The sequence below is a fragment of the Cygnus atratus genome, chromosome 9 (assembly GCF_013377495.2).
Source record: "Cygnus atratus isolate AKBS03 ecotype Queensland, Australia chromosome 9, CAtr_DNAZoo_HiC_assembly, whole genome shotgun sequence".
Lineage (NCBI taxonomy): Eukaryota > Metazoa > Chordata > Aves > Anseriformes > Anatidae > Cygnus > Cygnus atratus.
The window spans coordinates 11,095,261-11,118,524 of record NC_066370.1 but is presented as its reverse complement, the minus strand read 5'-3'; the positions used below and the strand labels follow the sequence as shown (position 1 = coordinate 11,118,524).

General features: G+C 44.7%; 1 protein-coding gene across 2 annotated transcripts; it reads left to right on the top strand.

Moving 5' to 3' along the window:
• Positions 1–1,173: 1,173 nt before the first annotated feature.
• Positions 1,174–21,566, top strand: SENP2 (SUMO specific peptidase 2). 2 transcript variants are annotated; one of them, XM_035545072.1, is made up of 17 exons: positions 1,174–1,570; positions 4,334–4,389; positions 5,806–5,939; positions 6,809–6,884; positions 7,421–7,499; positions 8,666–8,810; positions 9,629–9,732; positions 11,602–11,696; positions 12,704–12,761; positions 14,430–14,493; positions 15,212–15,361; positions 16,745–16,876; positions 17,292–17,495; positions 17,640–17,719; positions 19,261–19,345; positions 20,083–20,178; positions 20,845–21,566. In XM_035545072.1, exons 1-17 carry the CDS (start codon positions 1,449–1,451, stop codon positions 20,905–20,907), a joined length of 1,743 nt encoding a protein of 580 aa, XP_035400965.1. In that variant the 5' UTR covers positions 1,174–1,448; the 3' UTR covers positions 20,908–21,566. The 2 variants fall into 2 exon arrangements, with proteins under 2 accessions (XP_035400965.1, XP_050568582.1); XM_050712625.1 differs by lacking the exons at positions 20,083–20,178; positions 20,845–21,566 and having other exon boundaries at positions 1,424–1,570; positions 17,820–19,345.
• The last annotated feature ends 1,698 nt before the right edge of the window (positions 21,567–23,264 follow it).

Here is a 23,264-nt window from a genome sequence, read left to right as displayed (position 1 = left end):
CAAACAAACTCCCTGCGCCCCCTCCAGCTCTCTGTTGCAGGATTCAGCTAAAACATGAGGGCTGGGAGGAAGGAAAAGCGGCCAAAGCAGCATTTCCCAGCCTCAGGCTCTGCGCAGTGCTGCCGTGCCCTCTGCCGGGCCAGGCTGCCTCTCCGACCACCCTGCCCAAGCCTGCTGCACGCCGCCTTGTGCCCTCACCATCCTGCCCGTACACTTGCCTGTGTCCTCACTACCTGCTGCCACATCCCAGCTCGGTGCCCAGGTCCCTGCCACCTCCTTTGGCCAGAGCCCTGAAATAGAAGCGGAGCAGCAATTAGGTTCCTAGAGTAATGAAGAAGGTCGTTTTAATTAAAACAAGGCTCTGCCATCCCTCCGACTCCTTGCAGGCAGGGAAAGCATGTCCCACAGAAGTGCCAACCCTGCTCTGGGCACTTGATCGGCCCCAGCTTGCCCTGCAGCTCCATTCTCCTTGCAACACTGACCTCTCAACAGCCAGCGGTCATTTTGGGGAAAAGATGTTTTGTAATAAATAGGCAGCACCACATCAGCCCTTGTCCGGTGCGAAAAAACCAAACAAACCTGTAACTAATTGATGGCTCTAAAGGTCAAGCACTAGCAGCTCACCTTCCCGGAATTACAGGTGGGCAAGAGCCTGTTTCTGCACACATCACCTGTTTTGTGAAACTGGAAATAAACCCAACAGCCTCTTGAGTAGGCAGCTGTATTAGGCAAGCCCTCTATTAACCTGAAATGAGACCGCTGTGAGGTGCTGAGCAATGTCCCAAAGGAGAACCTCACCCTGCTCCCACCAGACCAGAGAAGCCCTCTTCACACAAGAAACAAGTCCAAAAGCACAGATTTCCACCACAGAGGGGGGAATGGACTAAAGTTGCGCCAGGGGAGGTTTAGGGTGGATATTAGGAAGAACTTCTTTACTGAAAGGGTTGTTAGGCATTGGAATAGGCTGCCCAGGGAAGTGGTTGAGTCACCATCCCTGGAGTTCTTTAAAAGACGTTTAGATTTAGAGCTTAGTGATATGGTTTAGTGGAGGACTTGTTAGCGTTAGGCCAGAGGTTGGACTAGGTGATCTTGGAGGTCTCTTCCAACCTAGATGATTCTGTGAATCGCTGTCGGGACATGTCGGGAGCCGCGGCACAGCGGGCCCAGACCCGCGTTGCTCCAGCGGGGCAGGGCTTGGCAAGCCCGGGGCTCGCCTTCCCGGAGAGGAGGCAGGGGGCACAGCGCCACCTCAAAACACTTTTTTCAGCCCGTAGCGGCTGCGAGGAGCCCGTCCCGGCCAGCCGGGCCCGACAAGGAGCTGCCCCTGCCACAAGGCGCGGAGAGCTCAGGACCCTTCCCGCCGGCGGCCGCCCGCCATTTTCTGCCCTCACGGCGCCGGAGGGCGGCCCCGCGCATGCGCGCAGTTCCGCCGCCGGCGGCCGGGGCCTATGTACCAATGGCTGCTGGCGGCCCTCGGCGCCCTCCTCGCCGCCGCCCGCCGCCCCGCGCCGCCCCCGGCCCCGGTCGCGGCCCCAGCCCAGCCGCCGCCTCGCAAGAGGCCGCTCCGCAGGTCAGCGCGGCCGGAGCGGGCCCTCCTCGGCCAGGCCGCGGGCTCGGGCTGCGGGGTGGGGTAGGGTGGGGGGGGGGGGGGAGGGAGGGAGGAGGGCGGGCTGTGTGCGGGGAGGCTGGGGGGGGGGGCAAAAGGACCCGCGGGGGTCGTGCGGGTCCCGCGGCTGTCCCCAGCCCCTGCTGAGAGGGGACGGGACGGGACGTGGGGGTGGCTGGGGACGGTGAGGGAAGGAAAGCGGGGCGGAACGCGAGTGAGCCGGCGTCGGGTGGCTGCGGAAGCCGTCCGGCGGAAAGTAGGGCTGCGACTCTGAGGCGTGTGCCGAAAGGCAACGTGTTCCCTCAGGTGCCCCCTGAAAGGCAGAGGTGTTCCCTCAGGTACTCGCCGAAAGGCGGAGGTATTCGCTAAAACGCGAAAGCATTCCCCGAAATATTCGCTAAAACGCGAAAGCATTCCCCGAAATATTCGCTAAAACGCGAAAGCATTCCCCGAAATATTCGCTAAAATGCCAGAGGTGTGCATTCCCTGAGATACTCGCTAAAACGCCAAAGGTGTTCCCAGCTCCCGCGTGCGAGGCTCTCTGAGGAAAGGCAAGCCCCGGCTCTCGGCCGGGCAGGTGCTCTCTGTTACAACCAGGGCAGCGCGTCCAGCTGGAAGCTCAGCGTGACAGGTTTAGCAGACAAGTCCCAAACCCTCGAGCTCCACCATTCGCAACCAAAACGGCAGAGAAAGCGGGGAGTTAACACCGAAGCAGCCTTCTCCATTATTGCTGCCGCTTGGTGTTACCCCACAGTAGAAAGATGAAAAATTATGGGTACGGGTGGTGAAACCTACGGGGAGAGTGGTTGAAAATTAACTGCTCTTACAGTGCATCGCTGAAGTACAGCGTGTGAATTTTTGGGAGTCAACCTGTGAAAAGTTGAATTTTTACAACTTTAAATTATACGCTGCAGCGAGCTGTCCTGGACACTGGTGCAGAAGGAGGTTTTGCACAGAGCAGAGCCTGAGTGTACGTGGGGGTATGCAGAGTTGCCGAGGGTTTCTGATAGCTTATTTCTTTCCCTGTAGTCGCCAAGGAGGCGATAAAAAACAGTGGGCATGGATGGGTGCTGTCACCTCCAGGGCATGGAGAAGGACATGAGTGCATCTTTACATGGAGGGCAGGCTCAAATGACTTCTGCTTTCTGGCCCACTCTTTCAGCCTGTTTCAGATGTTGCTCAACACCCTCTGTACTCACCTGTTTCCCCCAGGCCCTTGGCAAAGCCTCTGGTGTGGTGGCACAGCATAACCTCCTCGTGGGTTGTGCGGTGCTGTTGCAGGCCAGTAGCTGAGCATAGATCTGCCTTTTTTTTTCCCCCTCGCTCCTCCTATCTTTTGCCCGTTCGTGTTCCCTGGCTTTGCCTACTTCAGGGCATCAACGATTTCCCAATCTTCTGAATCACCAACAGAGAATTCCTTTTTCCATGTGCTCAAACTAATTCTAAGCATCCATGTGTTTGCTAAAGGAAAGAGGACAAAACCACTCTCGCAGGTGTTGGGTGCTCTTCTAAAACTGGAGGAAGATGCACTTCCATTTGAAACCAGTAACTGTCAGCATAGTGAGGTGTTTAACCTGTGATTGTCTCAGAAGGTAGCCGTGAGGAGGTGGGATTGTGCTTTGTCTCTGCAGAGGACTGATGCTGGAAAGATTTCACTGAAGACCAGCTCAGAATGAAAGTTAGTTCTTGAGAAAAACTGAACAGGAAGACAAATATTTTTGCTTTCTTCAGTTTCACCTTCTGGAATATCAAATATTCTGAGTAAGAATATATTTTTATAGGAATGCTTTGCATTTAACACCTACCCCGCTATATTTTCTTCCTGAGTTTAATAGCATAGCAATGACAAATACCCTCTGTATTGTATGAAAGGTGCAGTTAAGGATAAGAACTCATTTTTGTGCTCCTGCTGCAGAAGGAAAACAGTCCAGAAGTGATGCAATCAGCAGGGTTTGGGAGCATAACAGCTGAAAAGAAATTCTTTTATTTGAGAAGGACCACAGCATCTTTCAAAGAACCCTCGCCATGTGTCAGGGTGTTTTTGGAATCAAAGAAGGAAAAAAGAAAAAGACACAACCTTTGCTATCTGTTCCCAAAGTTTAAAAAAAAAAAAAAAAAAGGCAGCTAGACTTTATCTTTGTATCAACCGATATAATACTTTAACTAAGGCTTAGTAAGGAAGGGTGCAGCTAAGAATGATTTAAAGAACTAGTTCATGAGCACTGATTTAGCAGTAAGTTATTTATGTGGGTGTTCACGAGTTGCTTTTCCACCTTTTATTTCCTGTCCTAATTAAACTTTTCTTTCTCTGCAGCTCAGTGTAGTGCACTCAGATGGCTTAGTAATCGTTGGCATGTTGCTTTCCTTGAGGAAAGAGGATATGTAATATATGTAATAAGCTTTACATATTAACTTAAGAATTTTTTGTTGCTAGTGACAGACAGAAAACATGAATTGAATATGAGAAAGAGGCCTAATGCGCTGTAGGGGGAGAATTAACTTTCTGTGAGTGCTCTGCTGAGTGGGAGCAGTGGGGGGCGTTGGTGAGAGGTGCTGCAGTAGCAGCAGCCACGTGTTCCTGTCTGAGATGATCCCAGAGATGCTCGGAGGGGAGAGTTTTGGGATATGAAAACAAATTTTGGAAGCGTGGGCCCTGCGAAGGGGACTCAGTCTCTCAGAAGCTCATCTGTGCTCGCAAAACACTGTTCTGCGTGTTTTTTTCCTCAGCGCTCTGCCACCTCTGGAAGATCCTGACCAGACTCGACCAAAAAAGCAAAAATCAGGTATTGCACATTACAGAAGTAATTAATACACCTGATTTTTCTTAGGTTTCATGTATCTTAGAAAACTCTGGCTTTTGTACTTCAGCGTGACTTCTGAAACTGTGACTTTTCAAGCCGTTCTCTTGGTTGCGACCATCTGTGCAGCCAGTGGCCTGAGGGTGTATCGTGGGGCCGTGATGTTATCTGTGCTGATCGTGGCAGGGTACAGGACTTCTGCTGCCAGCAGGAGATACCCCAGGTCTCTTTGGCTGTGAGCCCATCCACATCAGCAGAGAGCATTTTGCATCGAAGCTGTGTGCCCCCTCCTGCCTGGATTCGTGATGCTGTACCTCTGTCAGCTCAGAATATCCGTGTTTCTTCCGAGAAACCACTTAGGATCTGGGCTGTGAAGGAAGGTAACTCTAAACTGGCGCAGGCAGAGAAAAGTGGTATTTCTGAGTGATGTGAGTTTGGGGGGAAAAAAAAAAAGAAAAAAGTTGAACTGAAACCAGAAGTCGGTTCAGTCTGAATCTGAAAAGTTTGGCACATGAATGTTTAAAAGATAAATGAGAGCTGAGTAAGGAAGGATGAAGACGCAGCAGAGGGTTGGCATGGGAGAGGGCAGCGGGGACAGAGAAGTGCTCGCTTCAGTGAGACTTTCTTGGACACCCCCTCTGCAGATTTTATGGGTAAAATTACACAGCTGCATGCAGCCATTTCGTTACCTCGATGCTGGCTGCTGCGGTCAGGATTTGAGATCAAAGCTTCCCTTTTTCAGTCAGATAAAAGAGGGAGAAATAGATGCTCCTTAGGCTGTGGGACATTTAGCATACACTTTATGGGGAGGCATGGGGCTTCCTACTCACTGCTTGGCCGGCAGTGCTGCCCCTCATTTAATGGTAGGGGCTGCTGAACAGGTCGCATGCTTTTCTGGTACCATTTACTCTCTAACACAGCCCCCTGTTAGACAGCCCTGGCTTGTTAAGCTTTGGAAGTACGCAACCCCTCAGACAGTGTCTCTGCTTCTGTAATACCAAAGAGCCTTTGCTAAGTTTGGTTTCTAGACCTCAGCAAACAGCTTCTCTCCGGTAGTCAAGAGCAACACGTAATAAACTGCAATGCTACATGCATGCGTGGAGGGGGTGAGGGAGAGAAATTGCACCATGTGCTGCTTCTCTGGAAAAAGGGAGTGCTCCCAAAAGCAGGGTGTTCTGGTAGACCTGGCTGGCAGATCTGCAGGTTAGTCGCTGAGCTCGGCTCTGCAGAACTGCCTGTTGAGCCACCTATTACAAAACTCACCACCAGCTCTGTTGGCAGAAAAGCGTGTAACTAGAAATGAGTTCTGCTGCGGTAGGTGTCATTAAGGATTTCTGTTCACGCGAAAACCTGATCTCCCTTTTCAGTTGTGTTCTTATATGGCCTGTCTTTGTTTTTTAGGTTGTGCCATCTCTGAGCCTACAGAGAAAGTTGAAGAAGTTTCTGCTGTGGCGAAGTTGCCCGCTGAGGCAACAAACGAACACTGGAAAGCTTCAGTCAGCAATGCAGCTCCAATCACAGAGCCCACAGAAGAGGTTAGAACAGAATTTGAAAGTAGGTAGTTATGATCCTGGGTGAATCTGTGTGAGATGAAAGGAAGGAGCTGCTCTGCCTGATGCATCTTGAAGCTGCATCTGCCCTGACCCTGTAAAGCAGTAGGTCCTTCTTTTCCATTTATAGAAGGCAGCTCTTGCTCTTGTGTGCTGGTTTTGCCTTATTCAAGTCAGCAGGCTCTTTTCTAGCACTTGGAACTGGGGAGCTACGCTTTTGCTGTCTCCCAGCTATTTCACAGTTGTTCAAATCTATAGTCTGTGTGTTTGCAAGCTGTTACTCTTTTTCTCAAGCTTGTAGTTAGGGAATCAAAATACATCACCTTGCAAGAAAAACTATCTAGTTGGTCCAGGTAAACATCATTCTGCTAAATTCATTATCCGTGACAGGAGTCCCGTAGGACACAGGTTCTGTAACAGTGACTCATTAACAGCTGCACTCCGTCGTTTGGTTCAAAGGTGCGGTGTTACCTTTCTTACTGCCCCACTAGGGTAAGAGAGGAATAGGAAGCTGTCATGTTCTACCTATTTGTTCGTGAGAGAGTCATTAACTTACTTTTACAAAATGTATTTTTTAAGGACTAGACTATTGTTTTTCAGAATGGTTAGGAGCTGACTGAGGAGAACTCGATGTCAGGCTTGTGTTGTTTTAATCTCTGCGTATACGAGCTCGAGTATTAAAAATCAGCGTGCTTGTCAGAGATCCTGCAAATATTTGCATTCTGCTGCAATCTGAACCAGCATATCATGATCCCTGAGTCATAACAGAGCTGCCTAAATTTCAGGAACATTGTGTTTGCTTGGATTTGTATTCAAGTTATACTCACTGTGATACTTTTGTGTTTTTATTTAAGACTCAGTCCACTTCGTCTGACCCTTTGTCTAAAAGACCAGCAAGTTCTGCGCTAGAAGTAGAAATGCTACAGATTGGTAAGGCCATCAGGTTACCAACTCACTTCTTTTTCATCCTACATTGTGTGTGTACTCTGTGACTCAGCCCAAGGCTTATGTACAGGTAACAGGCACAATATCTAGGTACCATTAGGAATACTTGAGTGTGAGCTTTGCATCTTCCCTGTATCCTTGCACTGCTTCTGGTTTAGGGCCAGACATTTGTCTTGTCATCTCAGCGTTAGTTCAAGAGCTGCCTCGGATGCAGTTCTCTACTTCTGACATGGCCACCATTAGCTTGCCAGAAATAAATTGTTTAAAACACTAATTTTTAGGTGGTAGATCCCAGTAACCCTTTTTTATTTCAGGTTTAGGCTAACAGTAGTTTGTGTGCACAAATTTCTGTAGCTGTGAAGATGAAAATCTGAGATTATTGTTAATAAAATGACATAATGCAAGTAACGTTATGATGCAAGAGAGAAAAATGAAAAAAAAATTGTCGAAGTTCTTTAATGTAAACTGATAAAACTTCACTTTTTTTATAGTTATATTGTTAACTTGTGCTCTCCTCATAGATAAAATGCCTTGTGGAACCAACGCTTGCTTGAATAATGAAACACTATCCCTTTCTCATAAGACAATTCCGTGTTTGAGGTAAAAATCCTTCAGTTTCTTTGACATCACTTAAAGACTTGCTGTCTTTCACTTTCGTTGTTGAACTTTCTGGGTGTTGTGAAACACTTGTATCTTTGTCCATGTAGTGATAGTTTTCCAAGCTATTCTGGAACTCCAAGCTGCTGTACTGTAGGGAGGTCTCCGTTAGCTTTTTTTCCCAACCAATTTTTAACCTTTTTAAATCAAAAAAGGTTTAAATCAAAAAAGGCAAAGAGAGATGATCTTTCTTCTCTGCACTGCCCTGGTGAGGCCATACCTGGAGTGCTGTGTCCAGGTCTGGGCTCTCCAGCATAAGAAAGACGTGGGCTTAAGGTAGCAAGTCCAGCAGAGGTGATGAAGGGTGTGAAGCATATGAGGAGAGGTGGAGGGAGCTGGGAACGTGCAGCCTGGAGAAGGTTGAGAGGAATCTCATCAGTGTGCATAAACATCTGATGGGAGGGAATGAAGGGGAGCGAGCCAGGCTTTTCTCAGTGTTGCCCACTGACAGGTGGCAGTGGGCGCAAACTGAAAAGCAGGAAATTCCATCTGAACATAAGGAAGCACTTATTTTACCATGAGGGTGACTGAGCACCGGCACAGGATGCCCAGAGAGCCAGTGGAGTCTCTGTCCTTGGACACGCTCAAAACCCAGCTGGGCACGGTCTTGGGCAACCTGCTTTGGGTTGCCTCTGCTTGAGTGGGGAGGTGGATGAGATGATCTCCAGAAGTCCCTGATAACCAGAACAATTCTGTGAGGAAAGCAGCTACGCTTCTATGCGAGTGTGCTAGCTTTTGGAAGAGTTGAGGGTTTGATGGTATGTTTAACACGCCTCTGTGGTTCTCGAGTCTTCTGTGTTGACTCAGGGCTTGGACTGCCTTGGAAATGACCCTGAGAATGGGCACAGCACTTGTGCTGCATCTGAGTGCAGATCAAACAGCAGTGTATATTCAAAGCAGTTGTTCTGACTTTCTATTTTACTTCTCCATACTTTCCCATTAAGTGGTTGAAGACAGCAGGTCTCCATCTGAAAGTAATAAACATTTCATGTCTGTCTCCATCATCATCAATGCGTGTGCTTACAAAACAGTTGGTGGTGGAGCTTGAATCAGAGGTACTTATCTGAATATTCTCTTGATGCTGTTTCTTTTGCCATTGGTATTTTTAGCACAAGCAGGAATGGCAACCACCACATCAAACCTACTCCAGAAGACACCATAACACTCAGGCCACCCATTAAGGAGCACACTACGCCGGAGTCTGCGACTTCAGAAGTCAGCAAAATGGGGAGGCCCTTCTGTACTGTGGAAGAGGTGCGTTGGGTGAGAAAGGTGTCTTTTGAAATAACACAACTCAGTAGTGACATCAAAACTATGACAACACCGAAGTGACAGCTTGTAACATTCACTACAGTGGATATAGTTAATGAAGGGATGCTTCTGAAAATCAGTGTATGATGTTTTATTTGCTTTTCTGTGTATCAAGTCTTGTAAGTGGAAGTACTGCCCTGCCACTTAGCACATCATTGTTGCAGAGTCGTAGTGCTATTTCTCCTTAACCCGGCTCAACTGCTGTCTTTACATAGCAGCTTTATAAGGATGATGTAGGCAAAAAAAACCACACACGTGCTGATAATTCTTCCTTGAAGGACAAAGAGGTCCTTCGCTGTCCTTTTCTTCCAATATCTGAAGCAACTATTGGAAAATATGTGATAAATCTAGATTACACTGGAGAAGATCTTAAGCTGGACTACTGGAGAAGCAGGCCATGACAAGTGGTGGAATATGATTAAGATACCGTGGAGACTCATAGCACACAGTCATTATGTATATTGACAGGAATGCCTGTTAGCCTGAATTCTTATGCAAGAAGTGCCGACCACAGCTAGAGAGAAGAGGCCCACATTTGAGGAAACAGTTGCAGAAGGAATTTTGAAATTGTAGTGGGATGCAAGTTCTTATCGCAGGATAGGAAAAAAATGAAGGTGTAGAAATTCCTGCTAAAATAAACTTGAATTCTCTGCCAGTATTATGAGAACAACCTGTGCAGTCTGCACTAAATTCAGATTACAAGTATTTGCTTCATATGGGGTTCTGATCTCATCTTTTTTTTTTCCCCTCTATTCTGCTAGGATGTTCTGAGAGGCGAAAAGGAGAAATACAAACAGCTCTTGAAACTAGTAAAGGAAAAATATCCTAGAAGCCGCTCTATCTCACAGCCGACAAGCTTCTGCAAGTAATTATAGGAAAAATAAATATTAACTTTTTGGTGGTAATGTTGTAGCTTTTGTTGTTGTACGTGGGGAAGTGGAGGAGAAAATCACGCTTAGGGTTGTGGAGATTGTCCCAGAGCAGGTACTGGAGTAAAGTAATTTTGAAAAGACCACGACACACTCTTCCCTCCCGGCCTTCACCTCCCCACAGTGAGGCATGAATATTCTGTGAAGGCATATTCTGAAGGTGAAGATTCCTTAGTTGTTAGGGGTTTGTTTCTCTTCTGATACCCCTTCCTTGTATTTCTGTTAAGAAAGGTAGTACCTAGTTCTAGTGCTGGCAGTGTAACTTAGCATAAAAATCCACAGGAGTGGTTATTTTGTAACACCATGAAAAAGAATGTCTTCTTCTCATTCACAATTGTTGACTTCTTCCTTGGTCAGTAGACCTATTTTATCTGAGAATGTGAAATGTAACCTAAACACAGGGAATATTAGGTCTATCTCTGCTCCTTCCCACCTCCCCCAGTGCTTCTCGTACAAATTATAGGAAGTTTTCTCTTTGCAGTACACTAAAATGACAAAATCTTAGTCTTGTGTATGGAACGCCTGTTCTTAAAGCAACCTGCAAGAGGGAACTTGCGTGTAATTCTGATTCATATATACCAACGATGAGTATGCTTGATATGTCTGTAACTGTACCAAGAGGTTGCATAAAATCAACCACACCAGGAAGAACACGAAGATAATAGAAGCCATTATCTTAGTGGAATAGCTACGCTTCAAAGCTGTGCAGAGAGGGACTAATTGTAAAATGCTGATGCCAAAAGGGTGCTAAAATTCCATTGTGCCTTTCTACACAGAAAGACAGTAGGAAATGCCATGTTTTCTTGCACTTTTTTTTAATGCATTGAAACATAGATTGTTACTGAGGCTTAGAAAAATCCCAATCTCTGGTTGTTCGCAGCTAGGAGACACCTAAACGCAAGACTTGAGATCAGAACAGCATGGCCTGTTTAAACATTCTGGTGCATGCAAACAATATGGAAATCAGTATTTTGTATAATTCTAGGTGTGCCATCTGTACCTTTTTAGGGTGGATCAAGATTCTGCTTTTGGCATCTAATCTCCTGATCATTGATTATTGTGGTTTGGCTCATATGTCAGAGCAGACCTGAAGGATGTGAAGCAGATTCCTTTCAGATGATGCTAAATCAGAGAGCATTCCTCCAGACTGCATCTCGTGTGCTCCAGCTGCTAAAGAGCATGTAGTCCCCGAGGTCCAAGCAGAGCAGATCCTAAGTAAAATGTCCCAGAAATATATGTTGTGGACACTATTCACAGTGTGAACATAATCTTTATTAAATAGATTAAACAGAGTTGGTCAAGGACTGTTAAAACGAATGCTGTCTTGTCCTGTAAAATACAATAGCCTCCTCAGGTTAACCCAGATGTTTGTACACTGTGTAAAGATTATTTTTTTTTTTAAAGTAAAGCTCCTTGTTTGCTGGTGAAGAGGTAAAGGAGTTGATTTTTGTGACTTACTAGTCTCTCTTGAAATTCTTAAGTGGCAGAAAATGTGACTCCCGTGTCTCCAGTATGTATGAGTTGAAAATAGACAAGATTTTGAATGTAAACTGCCTCTTAGTGAAAATGCCACTTAGGTTTTGTTGTAAAACTAACGCAAGAGACAGGATGACCCTGTTAATGGATTAAACAGTCTAATTGTACCTAAAAAAGTTTCTATTGCTTTACCTATGGTCTCCAACTCTAGTGTAGACAGTTATGTATGAATAAACTTCATCCTTTCTGGTGAATTGGTGTGTACTGATAACACATACTGCCTATACAGACATTCTGATTCTTCTCTGGTATTTTCTGCTGCACCAAAGTGTTCAGGCTTACTCCAAGGAACCAGTGATGGCTGCAAGTCACCTGGAAGAACAAAAACGTGGAGATGTCTGTCAATATATGACACTAAGAACCAGTGAGTATCCCCCGTGATTCGTATCTATTCTGTTTTGCAGCTAGATTTCGAATCAAAATAGGGTGTTTCCTTAGGTCTCAAAGGCATAGTCTACATTAAGAAGAGTTGTCAGTGCTGGTGTATTGTTAAGCTGTGTCTGCGTGTAAGGAAGTCTAAATCAGACAGCGTGTTTATGCTACTACAGCTTACATCGGTTCTTAGAATGAAACGAGCTGTCTCTGGAAAGAAAGAGAAAAGAAAAGGAAAGGGAAAGCGGGAACAGAACCATGGGTAGTTATTGGCTGAAATGGCTTTGTATGTGGAAAAGGTTTAAAATTGTACTTCAAAGCCATTACTGTACTAGCGATGTTCTTGGCTGCAGAAGTAACTGCAGTAGGCATGGGAAGTTTGTAGTATCTGACCATACCTTCAGCTTGCTGAAGACAGACTAGTGAAGGTGACCTTAGTTATCTCCTGCAGAATGGGCTGGTGATACTGGTTTGCTGACAGGCTATTTTCTTGTATACCAGCAGTGTGTTATAATACTGTGTTTTAATGTGTATATGTTTAATTTTGTTCCGGTTAATTTTTGTCATGTTCATTACTTAAGTAGTATTTCATCAGTGCTCCTTTTTACATATCTGACTTCATTATGCAGTCACATGAGTTGTGAAATTATTTCTGAGCAGGTGCTAGAATTTGGGGAAAGCTTGTTTTGAGGTGAAAAATGACAAGCTATACTTCTGAGTTATTTTCTTTATCTTATTTTTGAAAAAAAAAAACAAACAAAACCAACACTCATTTAGTAAAGGGTGCAGACCAGGACATAAAACTTAGCAAATCCCTTGCTTCTATTCTCATACACTTGCTCATGATATTCAGCAGGCCTGTTTGCCAGAGTTTAAACTTCATAACCATGTGGTCATTATTAGAGGCTTTGTCTTATCACTCATGAACTGATAGCCATGTTCATCTGATTGTAATTAAAAGCTGACTTCTTGTCTTTCTGTTACTGCTTTTCTGTGCAGACAACAAACGTGCAGATGGCTGCAGCACACACTGGTCTCCAAGAAGCGATATAATCAGGTAGAGTTGCGGTTCTTGCTTGGTTTTGCTGTGTGCATATCTGTGTCATCCTCTGGTAGTGGCCAGAAGGAGAAAAATCATATTTATTGTCTCAGCGTGGAACGGGAGTAGCTACCTTGTGGCTCTGGAATTGCTTGCAAGCCAGTTGCATCTCAGCTACTTCTTGCTGTGTGACAAGCAGGGGTTGTGCTGGTGTGGTGTTTGCTGTGCACACCGAGTCCTTTGCTGTGGCAAGCAAGCTATCTGAGGGTGACAGTGGTGGCAGTACCAAGTTGTCCTTTGCTTTGCAAGGAATCAGTTTTCACTTGTGTGTTCCTTTCTGCCAAACCATTAATGAACTGCCATTTCATTTTGTCCACTTTGAAACTAGGGTCCTAAAACGCATGAGAATGAGAACTTGTAAAGCCTGGTGGGACTGAGGCAGTTTTTGTGACGTGCAGGATGCCTTTGGTTTGAATATGAGACTAAAAAGGAAGCATGCAGTTGGGTTATCCACCTGCTTGGGAGGGACTTTGACCAGTGGACTTCTGCATTAACCACCTGAGCTGGCAACAGTACGAGTTCAGATGGCTTTGTGTTGTTGAAGGAAACGTGGTATTGGTTGCGATAAGTACACCAAGTGGGAGAGGTTTTTTATGGCAGTCTGATTTGTGTGGCACATACCTTTTTGCAGTGACCTTCCCTTAAACAAGAGGGGACAAAGTGTAGATGGGAGCAGAAAAATTTAGTTGTGGCAATTCTGTAGCTTGTTCTGTCCCTGTTCTCCCTGCTTTAACCCTAACGATATATTTAGCTGTGCAGCCCTGTTCCAGTGCTTAAGTTGTCTGTGGTTCCTCTAAGCTCAAGGAGAGAGAGGAGGAAATAAAATAACTGATAGAGCTTGACGGGTTCAAGTAAAGGGAATGTTTTCCTGCCTTTTTTGCAGATGTAGCTACTAACTGAAGTCATTGAGCAGGGCTTGTGATATCTACTCTTACCATGATGGACTGAATGCCTTTAAAGCACAATGAGTGGGGGATACCGTTAGAGTCTGTTATAGGTCTCCCCCCGAACAAGGAGATCTATGGTGACAGTGTAAATTCTTCTTTTCGAAGAAGAGACACACGTGGACAACTCTCATGTCTGTGTATTTGCTTGGTCCTCAGAGTCTGCGTTATTTTAATGATAGTCCTCTCCAAATGGGGATAGTCACTCTCATGACTAGTGCATGAAAGGCAAGTAAGAAAATTTTAGCTGTCCCGTTCTTAATTCAGTGTGCTGGTCTTAGTTTCAGTAAGCTATCTATATTTGGCTGCAAGTGTAGGTGCAGACGTTCATGTTATACCTTGCAGAGTAACACCTAGCTTGCAGTATTGATCATCAGTAGAACACAAAGCCCTTTATAGAGGAGGTGCTGGTTGCTTCCCTGTTTTCCAAATAACAAAGCTGATAAGCAAAAGGAGTCTTGCACATGTCAATGGAAGAAAGTTTGAGAAGCTCCCACTCCTGCTACAAGAGAACATTGCTCGAAGCTGAGGCGATGTCATCTCATGTTCATGTATATTAGTGAGGCTCTAGTCTGAATCGGCCTTGAAAAAGCATTCCTTAACCAGAAGATGGATTCTTAGGAATGATGTGGCACAATACTGATACAACCTGCTTCTCTCTTTCTGGCTCTCCTTCTTGCAGGTACTACACACCAGCAGAAAATTCTCATGAACAGGGAAGACCAGTGAAACAAGCCAGTTCAGGGGTAAGCTTGTGTTAGTCATTATTTCACTTTTTAAGAAAATATGGCTATTTGCAATCCGAAGTTTTTGCACTCTTTCCTTACATATATTATTGAGTGAGTAATGTATTCATCCAAGTTGTTTTTCCCAGGGAAAGCAGGAACATGATTTGATGAATGGTGCTATAACAAAGGGTTTTCCGCTGCCTCTAATTTTGTTTCTGGACTATTAGGAGCATACCACACTATACTGTTTTTATTCTTCCCCTTTTATCTGTTGGTTAAAGCTTCAAAACCATTAGTGCACAAACTTGGTTGACCTACAGTGCTGGACTGCAGTATCTTTAGTCTTCTCCTGTTTTGTGAGATAGGAGTTGCATCTCTTTGGCTTTAGTTTCTGGTCAGGACTGAGACTGCAAATAAAACTTTAATGATGGAAGTAAGAAATACTAATCTCAGTCTCAACTTGATACCTACACATAGAGGTTTTGTTGAGCTTCTTAATGCTAGTTCAAGCCAAACTAACTTTCTGGCTCTCTTGCCCCAATTTAATTTTGGGTGTAGCATTACGTTGGTGCACGGTTTGAATGCAGTCACCCATAAAAAGTAACTTTGGAGTTTGCTGGTTGGATGCGTGTACGAAATACCCTTCCAGTTTTATACATGAGCAAGGCATTCTGCCTTACTCCCTAGCAAACAAATTTGTGCTTTCTTGCTTGCTTGACTTCCTTTTTTCTAACAGAGGCAGCGTGGAGCTGAAATCTCAGAAGAGGTGTCATTTCGATTGCGTTTGGCACCTGTTTTGTCCAGAAGGCCATCTGCCCTTGATGTGGAAGAAAAGAAATTCCCAAGATCAGAAAAAAGAGTAGAACACTTTTCTCCGCTCACAGAGGTACCTTTCCTGTCAGTCTTGTTTGAAGCAGAAAGCTGTGAAACATACACAACTCCATTTTTTTTACAAGTGGTTCTTGAGCTGTTTTCTAAGTCTTAAGAACTTAGATTTAACCAGTTACTGAGTGTCTGAAGCTGTGACCTCACAGAGCAAGGGTCAGCAGTAAAGCTGGTTTTAAGGCTTTAATGTGGTCCGCACATTCCTTTGGTTGTGTTAACATAAGGGTTCATGGGACTTCTGTGATCAGGACAAAAATTGGTCCAGGTTTAAGAACAGTCTCCTAGAGCAGTGCTGAATGTGCATCTGTTTGCTAACCTGATTTGTAACAGTTGCATTGGCTCTGCCTCCGAACCTGTCATACCGCAGCAATAAGAGTGTGCTGTTGCTGATCCAGAGTGTTGCATTGCTCGTGAGGGACCTAAGCATCTAGTGTATGTCCTCAGGATCCCACACTGGCCATGTCAGCACTCTGTATAACAGTGCACAGAAGTTAACCCTGTTTATCAGGGCATGGTTGTTCCAGTTCCCCTACTTCAATGAATTTTGGCTGCTTTTGTTCTTTGGAGTTGTGGTTCTGCTGATCTAAACGAGCACCTCCTTTTTGGCCAGTTGACAAATGACTAGGAAAGGGCTAGCAAATCTAGAGTTTACAAGCTGTACAGAATGATGCTCAGGATGAGGCAAATTTTTTTTTTTTCCACTTCACTAGCCCTGATTCAACCAAGAAGGAGATGCGGATCAGAGATCTTCATACTAACAAGCCTAGTGGTTTATTTGCATCCGTTAAGCAGACTTAGTTGGAAATATCCATGCTACAGCCAATTATATGCACAACCCAGACTCATTACAGGACTCCTACCTCAGTTTCCTCTGAAGCTCCCCACCTTCAAGTTCTTTTAGGCTCCTGACTTACCTGCGTAGGTATGGAGAATGCCTGCTGTAGTTGGCTTAAACCCCAGTGTTGCAAAGGCTGCAGCATCATGCGGGAAAGGCATTTGCTGTACTGCTGTCTTTCACCTATTTTTCTGAATTTGCTAGCCAAACTGGTATAGTTTTATACCAGCTTCCTTTGTGAAAACAAACAGAAGCAAATCCAGACTTTAAAGCTCAAAGTCAGGACTGTGAAACAAGAAAAAAAAGTACAGTCCTATTGCTAACTTAACAAAAATCTGGTTAAGCCACTGATGCTCTGCTCTGAAACACTTGCTGTTACCGAGGTCAAGGGCTACTCTGTCATAGAATCACAGAATGGATAGAATCATAGATTTGTCACAGAATCATAGAACGTCACCTGAGTCTTACTTGATAGACCTCGTTTCAGCTGAAAGCTGCTCACAGGTTGGTGTGCTCACAAGTCCTTTCCCATTGAACTGCTTGTTTCAGGCCATGGAGAGAGAGGTCACTGCTGCGTTTGGCAAAGGCAAGCCAGACGAGATCATGAGCAGTGCCTTCAAACTGAAGGTCACCCGTGAGGACATCCACACACTGAAGAACCTTCACTGGCTAAATGATGAGGTAAAACTAACTGCAGCACGGTGATGTTCTAGTTCAGTATATATTTAAAAATACCCCTTCACTGTGTACGGAAGTCTTCTTTTCAAAGTCATTTGAGGACCCTCACTGTAGAGCTTAGAAATATCTGTAGAGTCCTTATTTTAAGTATTTATGGGCCTTCTGTTTCTAGAAGCTCCTTTATTTCTTGTATTCTGCAGTTTCCAGGAGTTAGTCTATGTTATTGGAGTGAGTGGTAGGTGTTACACTGCAGAGGTAAGTCAAGTGCAAAATTCTCAGAATTAAAACTGAAAGCTGACGCTGTGTTTTCTCAGACAGCTGTGTGCTTAAGGGTGGCTAACACAAAAACGTTGCTGTGTTTTTCATTTGGTAAAGCAGTGTCTTATTTTACATCTTGTGTTTATTCTTTATCATATAGATCATTAATTTCTACATGAATCTTCTGGTGGAAAGAAATAAAAAAGAAGGCTATCCAGCAGTCTATGCTTTTAGTACTTTTTTCTACCCCAAACTTATTTCTGGGGGCTACAAAGCAGTAAGAAGATGGACCAGAGGTGTGGATCTCTTCAAGCAGGACCTCATCATAGTCCCCATTCACTTGACAGTGCACTGGGCACTAGTGGTGAGTCAAGCTAGCTTTTTTTTTTTTTTTTAATTGAAGAATTAAATGGGGAAGGGAAAAAAGCAAGCAAGAAAAGTCACTTAGGTTTTGTTCTGTCAGCAGCACATGGTCGTGGTGTGTCTCACAGTCACCTTTTAATAACAGGTCATAGATGTCAGAAGGAAGACCATCACGTACTTTGACTCGGTGGCACAAAAAGGGGACAAGATTTGTGGAGCATTATTGTAAGTAACTGCTCAGTCAATGCTTTTATGTTGTAAACTCTGAGAAGGTTTTTAGGTTTTTGTATCTGTAACATGACTGGAAATTTTAACTTTTTTGTAGGTCAGGAATACAAATCTTTCCAATTGATTTGCTGCAAATTGTACTTGAATTGTGACATCGGCTACTTACCTAATCTCACATCGCCCCCTCCATCCAGGGCCTTGGGTGCCTGGGTTCTGCCAGCTTCCCAGTATATGTGTGGACAAAGTATCACCATCAAATATGTTATAGCCCTGTTGCACAAATGTACGGACTTTGGCCCAGCTTTACTAATTAGTAACATTGACGAGTGGGAAGAACTGCAGAAACACCTAACAAACTGTGAAAGGAAATGCAATGTCCATGGGAGGCATTACAGACTTCAAAGAACTTTTTAACTCACTCTTGAGCCCTACTCTTTGCAAACTTTCAAATTACTGCAGCTCTGTGCTGTTAGTGTCCTACGGCATATTCACTCCTACTTGTGTTCAACAATATAAATACTTTTACTGTTTATTGCTTAGCTCTTTCACTCTTTTTCTTGCCTTGGGATGTTTTTTTCCTCCACTTGTAGTGTTCATCCTTTTTACTGTGGTGAGCTGTGTGACATGCTCCTTCTCAAATTTTTTATACCTCTTCTGCTCTGGCTTGGTGTTTTAAACAAAGCCACTGTATTTCCCTCCAGCTTACCCCAGCAGACTGCCCTCGTGCCCTGACTGTGTGTTACTCATATTTCTGACGTTCTCATTTTGACATGATCATTCAAGACAGATGTCTTGTAGCAAGCATTTCCAGATGTACTGGCATGACGTAAGTCTCAAACGTAGTGGGCACAGTTCTTCATATGTGTAGATTTGGGTTGTAACTGTTGTGTAAGCCAGCATCCTTAGATGTCTTTACCACTGGTGCAGAAGCAGCACAACCCCTTAGTCCAACAGCCTTGTCAATGGAGAGCAGGAGAGCAGCTCATGGAGCCAAACCAAGTGTTGCATTAGTCCAGTACTCTCCTGAGCAGCAGATAACAGCAGATGCCTGGGAAAGTGTAAGAACAGGCCTGTATAGAGTAGGGCTTTTTTCCTTCCGGAAGCTGGTGGCCTGGGAACTTCCTCAGCCCTGAGGTATTAGCTAAGTAGATTTGTATTTGTTCTTCCAGAGGTGCACCCAGCATGTGGGGTTTAGGCATACTGTGGAATTAGGATTCCTTGCTTGCTTTTTCTATTCACTTGAGATAACATGTAATTTGCCTTTTTTTTTTTTTTAAACCCCTACTAAGTAGTAAGCTTATGCTTCCATGGAAGTCTCTTGGAATCATTGGTGTCATTCCTGACCAGTAACTGTTAGCTCACAGTCTGTCACTGTGTGATTAAGATTTGGGTTTTTCCTCCAAATGTCTTATATTGGGGCAGTGAAGACCTTCTGACGTTTTATTGTCCTGCCATCCAGCTTCCTGTGATCCTTCACCATCTCCTTTTGTTGGCCTAAAATAAAGAGATGAAGAGTGGTTTTGTTTTGTTTCAAACAGCCAGTACCTGCAAGAAGAAAGCCAGGAAAAACGAAATCTGGAGCTGTCATTTTCAGAGTGGATTCTTCACAGCATGGAGTCGCATGTATGTGAGAACTACTTGGATTTGAAGTGTGAACCGTAACTCCTCATCATGAAGGTCTTAACTCTTTCTTAATAAGTCTAAGCCTTTAGAGAGCAGCCATAAGCATCTCATGTTCTTCAGGTATCATCTCAGGCTGCAAGTGGACCAGGAAGCCAGGCTGGGATGAAATTTTAGGCAGTGCCTCTCCTTGCTGGCTGAATACATTCTGTTTTAATTAGTCTACCACGTTACAGTGAATCTGGCTTTGCCTCTCTTTCAGAAGTCAAATTTAAGAATCTCTTTAACAGTTGTCAGAGAACACGGGCTTCTAAAAGTGGCTTGAGATTTGAGATAATTATTTTCCTTTAGAGTGCAAATTCTGGCATGTGACAAAGCAAAGGGTTGAGGCAATGTTTCTCTACATATTAATAGTAAAAAGCAGTATCTAAAGACTCAGTTTAAGAGACAAGACACCGTTGTGCTGGGCACAGTGCAAACCTTGAGACACCTTGCAGGGTGAACTGCTGCTATTCCTTATCAGCCTGCCAAGAATTTGGATTATAACATCCAGGAAAAGGAAGCAGTGGAGAGTAACGTGTTGTGAATTGGGTATATTCCTCATGTCCAGGAGGAGTAAGTGCCCTTAGGTTCACACGTGTCTGGTTAGCGCATTGGCAGTGCTGGGTAATGCGTGCTACCTCCAAGTTGCTTTTCTTTTAAGATAGAAGAAAATTCTCCACCTTCTTTGCGTTCATTAGGAAATCCCTCAGCAATTGAATGGAAGCGACTGCGGGGTTTTTATATGCAAATACGCAGATTACATCTCCAGAGACAAACCGATGACCTTCACACAGGTGAGCAAAGGTTATAAATGATTCCTGATTTCTTGCACAAATAGAAGAGCTGGGGAAGTTGCACATCTGTTAATTGTGTCTGGGGCAGGGGCAGAGGTTTTGTACCTTTCTCCATTTTGGGGGTGTAGTGCAAGGGCTGGAACTTCAAAGCTGCCTCAGCAGGGTGGAGGTATGTTCTCGTTCCTTACTTCTGGTGTACTTCAGGGTGGAGGTGTGTTCTTCTTCCTTACTCCTGGTATCTGCTTCGTAGCCAAACTGATGAAATTCCTCCTGGGCAAGGTACCGCAGCCGATGGGCTTGTAACATCTGGCTTTTGTATCTCTTGGAGAAATGGGTTTAACCCCATGGCCAGTTAAAATAGTCGTTATTTTCCGATGCAGCGGTCTTTTGTTAAAGAGCTTGTAAGCTGTTTAGCCAAGTAAATCTGGTTTTATTGGGTTGTTGTGTCTCGTACCCACTTAGGTGCTGTGTGGATTAGACCCATGTTGTACCCAGAGTGGCTGTGTTGACAGTGAATGGTTGGACCAGATGATCTTTGGAGGTCTTTTCCAACCTTTATGATTCTATGAATGAACTTCACATGAAAGAATCAGCTGGGTGTTTATACGTATCCTCTGCCTTTTCTTACTGTGATTTTGTATTTAATGGATTTTTTTTTCTTTTCAGAATCACATGCCTTACTTCCGCAGGAAGATGGTGTGGGAAATAATCCATCAGCAGCTGCTGTGAGACATGCACTATTCAAGTAACACTGTGATCACCTTGGGGTGACTAACTCTTATTTTAATTACTTTTGTAATGCCTTATTTGAAAAGGCAGCAGGCACACAAATTTTCCTCTTTAGGCTATGAAGTAGCGGTTATTTTTTTTTCTTGATTTTGGAGACAGTAACTCTCTTTGAAATTAGCTAATGCACCTTGAGTGCAAGTCAGACAGTTTGCTGTGACCTCGCCAGGGGAGCGATTAAGAACAAAGGCTGTGAACCTCCGTCATTGGGATGGAGGGCTCACACCTTGCAGCACACGTGGCCGCATTATGGACAAATGGGACTCTCGAGTGCGGTGGTAACAGTTGTGTTAGCCCAACGGAACTCCCCCAGGACAATGTGCTTAGCTACTGTTTCTTCAAGGAGAGCTTTCTTCTGTTTCTGGAATATCTATGATCTACTTGATTCCTAAAACTGGATTTGTGATGACCATAGAAAAAAAAAAAGTATTTACAATCTTTTGATTTGTAACAAATCCGTAGTGAAGCCCCTGTAGTTGGGGTGGTTTTGTTTTTGTTTTGTCTCCGGGGGATTACCTAATGTGAAGAGAGAGGTATTTATTTCTTTTCTTTATTAAAATAAATATGTAACTTATATAAAGAGCCTTTCTGGAAAGAAACTACTTGGTAATGAAGTAGTGATTTTTTTTCTAACTGAAAGAAGGTTTGAGGTATCAGAGTGGTTTTTGCTTACTTATACGAGGAAGAAGACACTATCCAGGATAAGTATCGGAGCACAAAAACCTCTAAGCAATGGTCATGAAGTCCTGAAGGGGCTGTGAGAATGTCATTCAGCAGTGAGATGAGCAAGCACAACCTCAGTAAGCTCAGTGGGACAAAGCAGCCTGTGCACAACATGGGCTGTCCAGTACTGAATCTGTTTAATGCTAACACAAGTGTCTCCACACAGTACTACAGATTGCTGCTGCTGAATGAAAGGTGCTTAGCAGGTGCTGGTGCCGATGTACTGGGTTCTGGATGGGTCCTGCCAGACGGGTTGTGGTGCTGACATGTCACAGCCTTACTGCCCCTCTGCCGCTGGTGCTGCCTCCACACGCCTGCTGAGTCAAGTGTCTGGGTGACTTCTGCTCAGACTTCTTGCAGCCAGGCTGAGCCAGGTTAGTTTAGGTGAGCCGAAGTCATTTCACCTTTTCTTTTGTTCCCCCCCACCAGCTTACGCTCCAGGACTGGAGTAAGTTTTGGGGTCTTTCAGTTCCCCGTTTACTATTGCAGAGGAAAGGCTGGCATGCAGTTGGCATGCAAACCACTTGTCTGAACGCTGGTATAAATAACCACGTCAGATTGTTTCTGTAACGTTAGATGGCACAGTTACCATAATGTAAAGTGATTCCTGGCTGGTGACGAGGTGTTTCCTCAGCTCCGGGGCAGACGCTGATTTCTGGGACATCCCCTCTGTCCTTGCTCAGCTTTCACGCTGCTGCTACTTGCCAGAGGAGCTGCTCTCCTGGGAGAGCTGCTAAGTTGGTTTATCTGTGTTGTGGGTCAGGAGCTGGATCAGTCTTTGCTTTCAAACTGATTAGCTTAATCCGTCACAAAATCAGAGGAGATCCTCTGAAGAGACAACTATTACAAAGGCAATCTGTTGTGTTTTGTCCTTACATGAGATATTTAATCCTCCCTGGATTCCCTGAGGACTTGGAAGATTTCAGCTGTTGATTAACGTTAGGGCCCAGTAGCTGAATACTTCAAGTATCCTTTTGTGTTAGCTTCAACTCCTGACATGTGGCAAACATAATTTTGAGGCTGACCCTGTAGTCTTCTGCTTATGGAAGCAGAAATTTTATTTGGAAAAAAACTAACAACAAAACAACCCCTGCAGAAGGACTGGTGGTGGAAGTGTGTGATACGAGGGTGCTTTCCAGGTCCTCCTCGTACGTGCCCCTTAAGGAAGAGGAGGCTCAGACATTAGATGGAAGCAGCAGCGTGATGCTGGAGGGGCAGGCAGCTGGTGCGTTCCCAGTCCTCAGTAAGAACTGCAAAGCACCCCTGAAGGGTGCTGTCAACCTCATCAGGAGCTGACTGTGCTGGGCACTTAGAAGTAGCTGTGTGTTTGTGGTTGTTGAAAGCCTCGTTCTATGAGATCATGGAGAAAAACCGTATGCGTACCACTAAATGCCCCCTCTGTCTGCAAGGTCATCCCATGGGATGTGGACCTTCAGCTGTGGTTTGGTTCCTTATGCCCTTATAAGATGTTCTGAGGACATCCTAGGGTGAGAAATCATCCCTTAAGTCTTTCAGTGCTGACTCGGGAGCACGCCGAAGGCCTGCGCTGCAGCGTGAGTAATGCTGTGCGCTCCCTG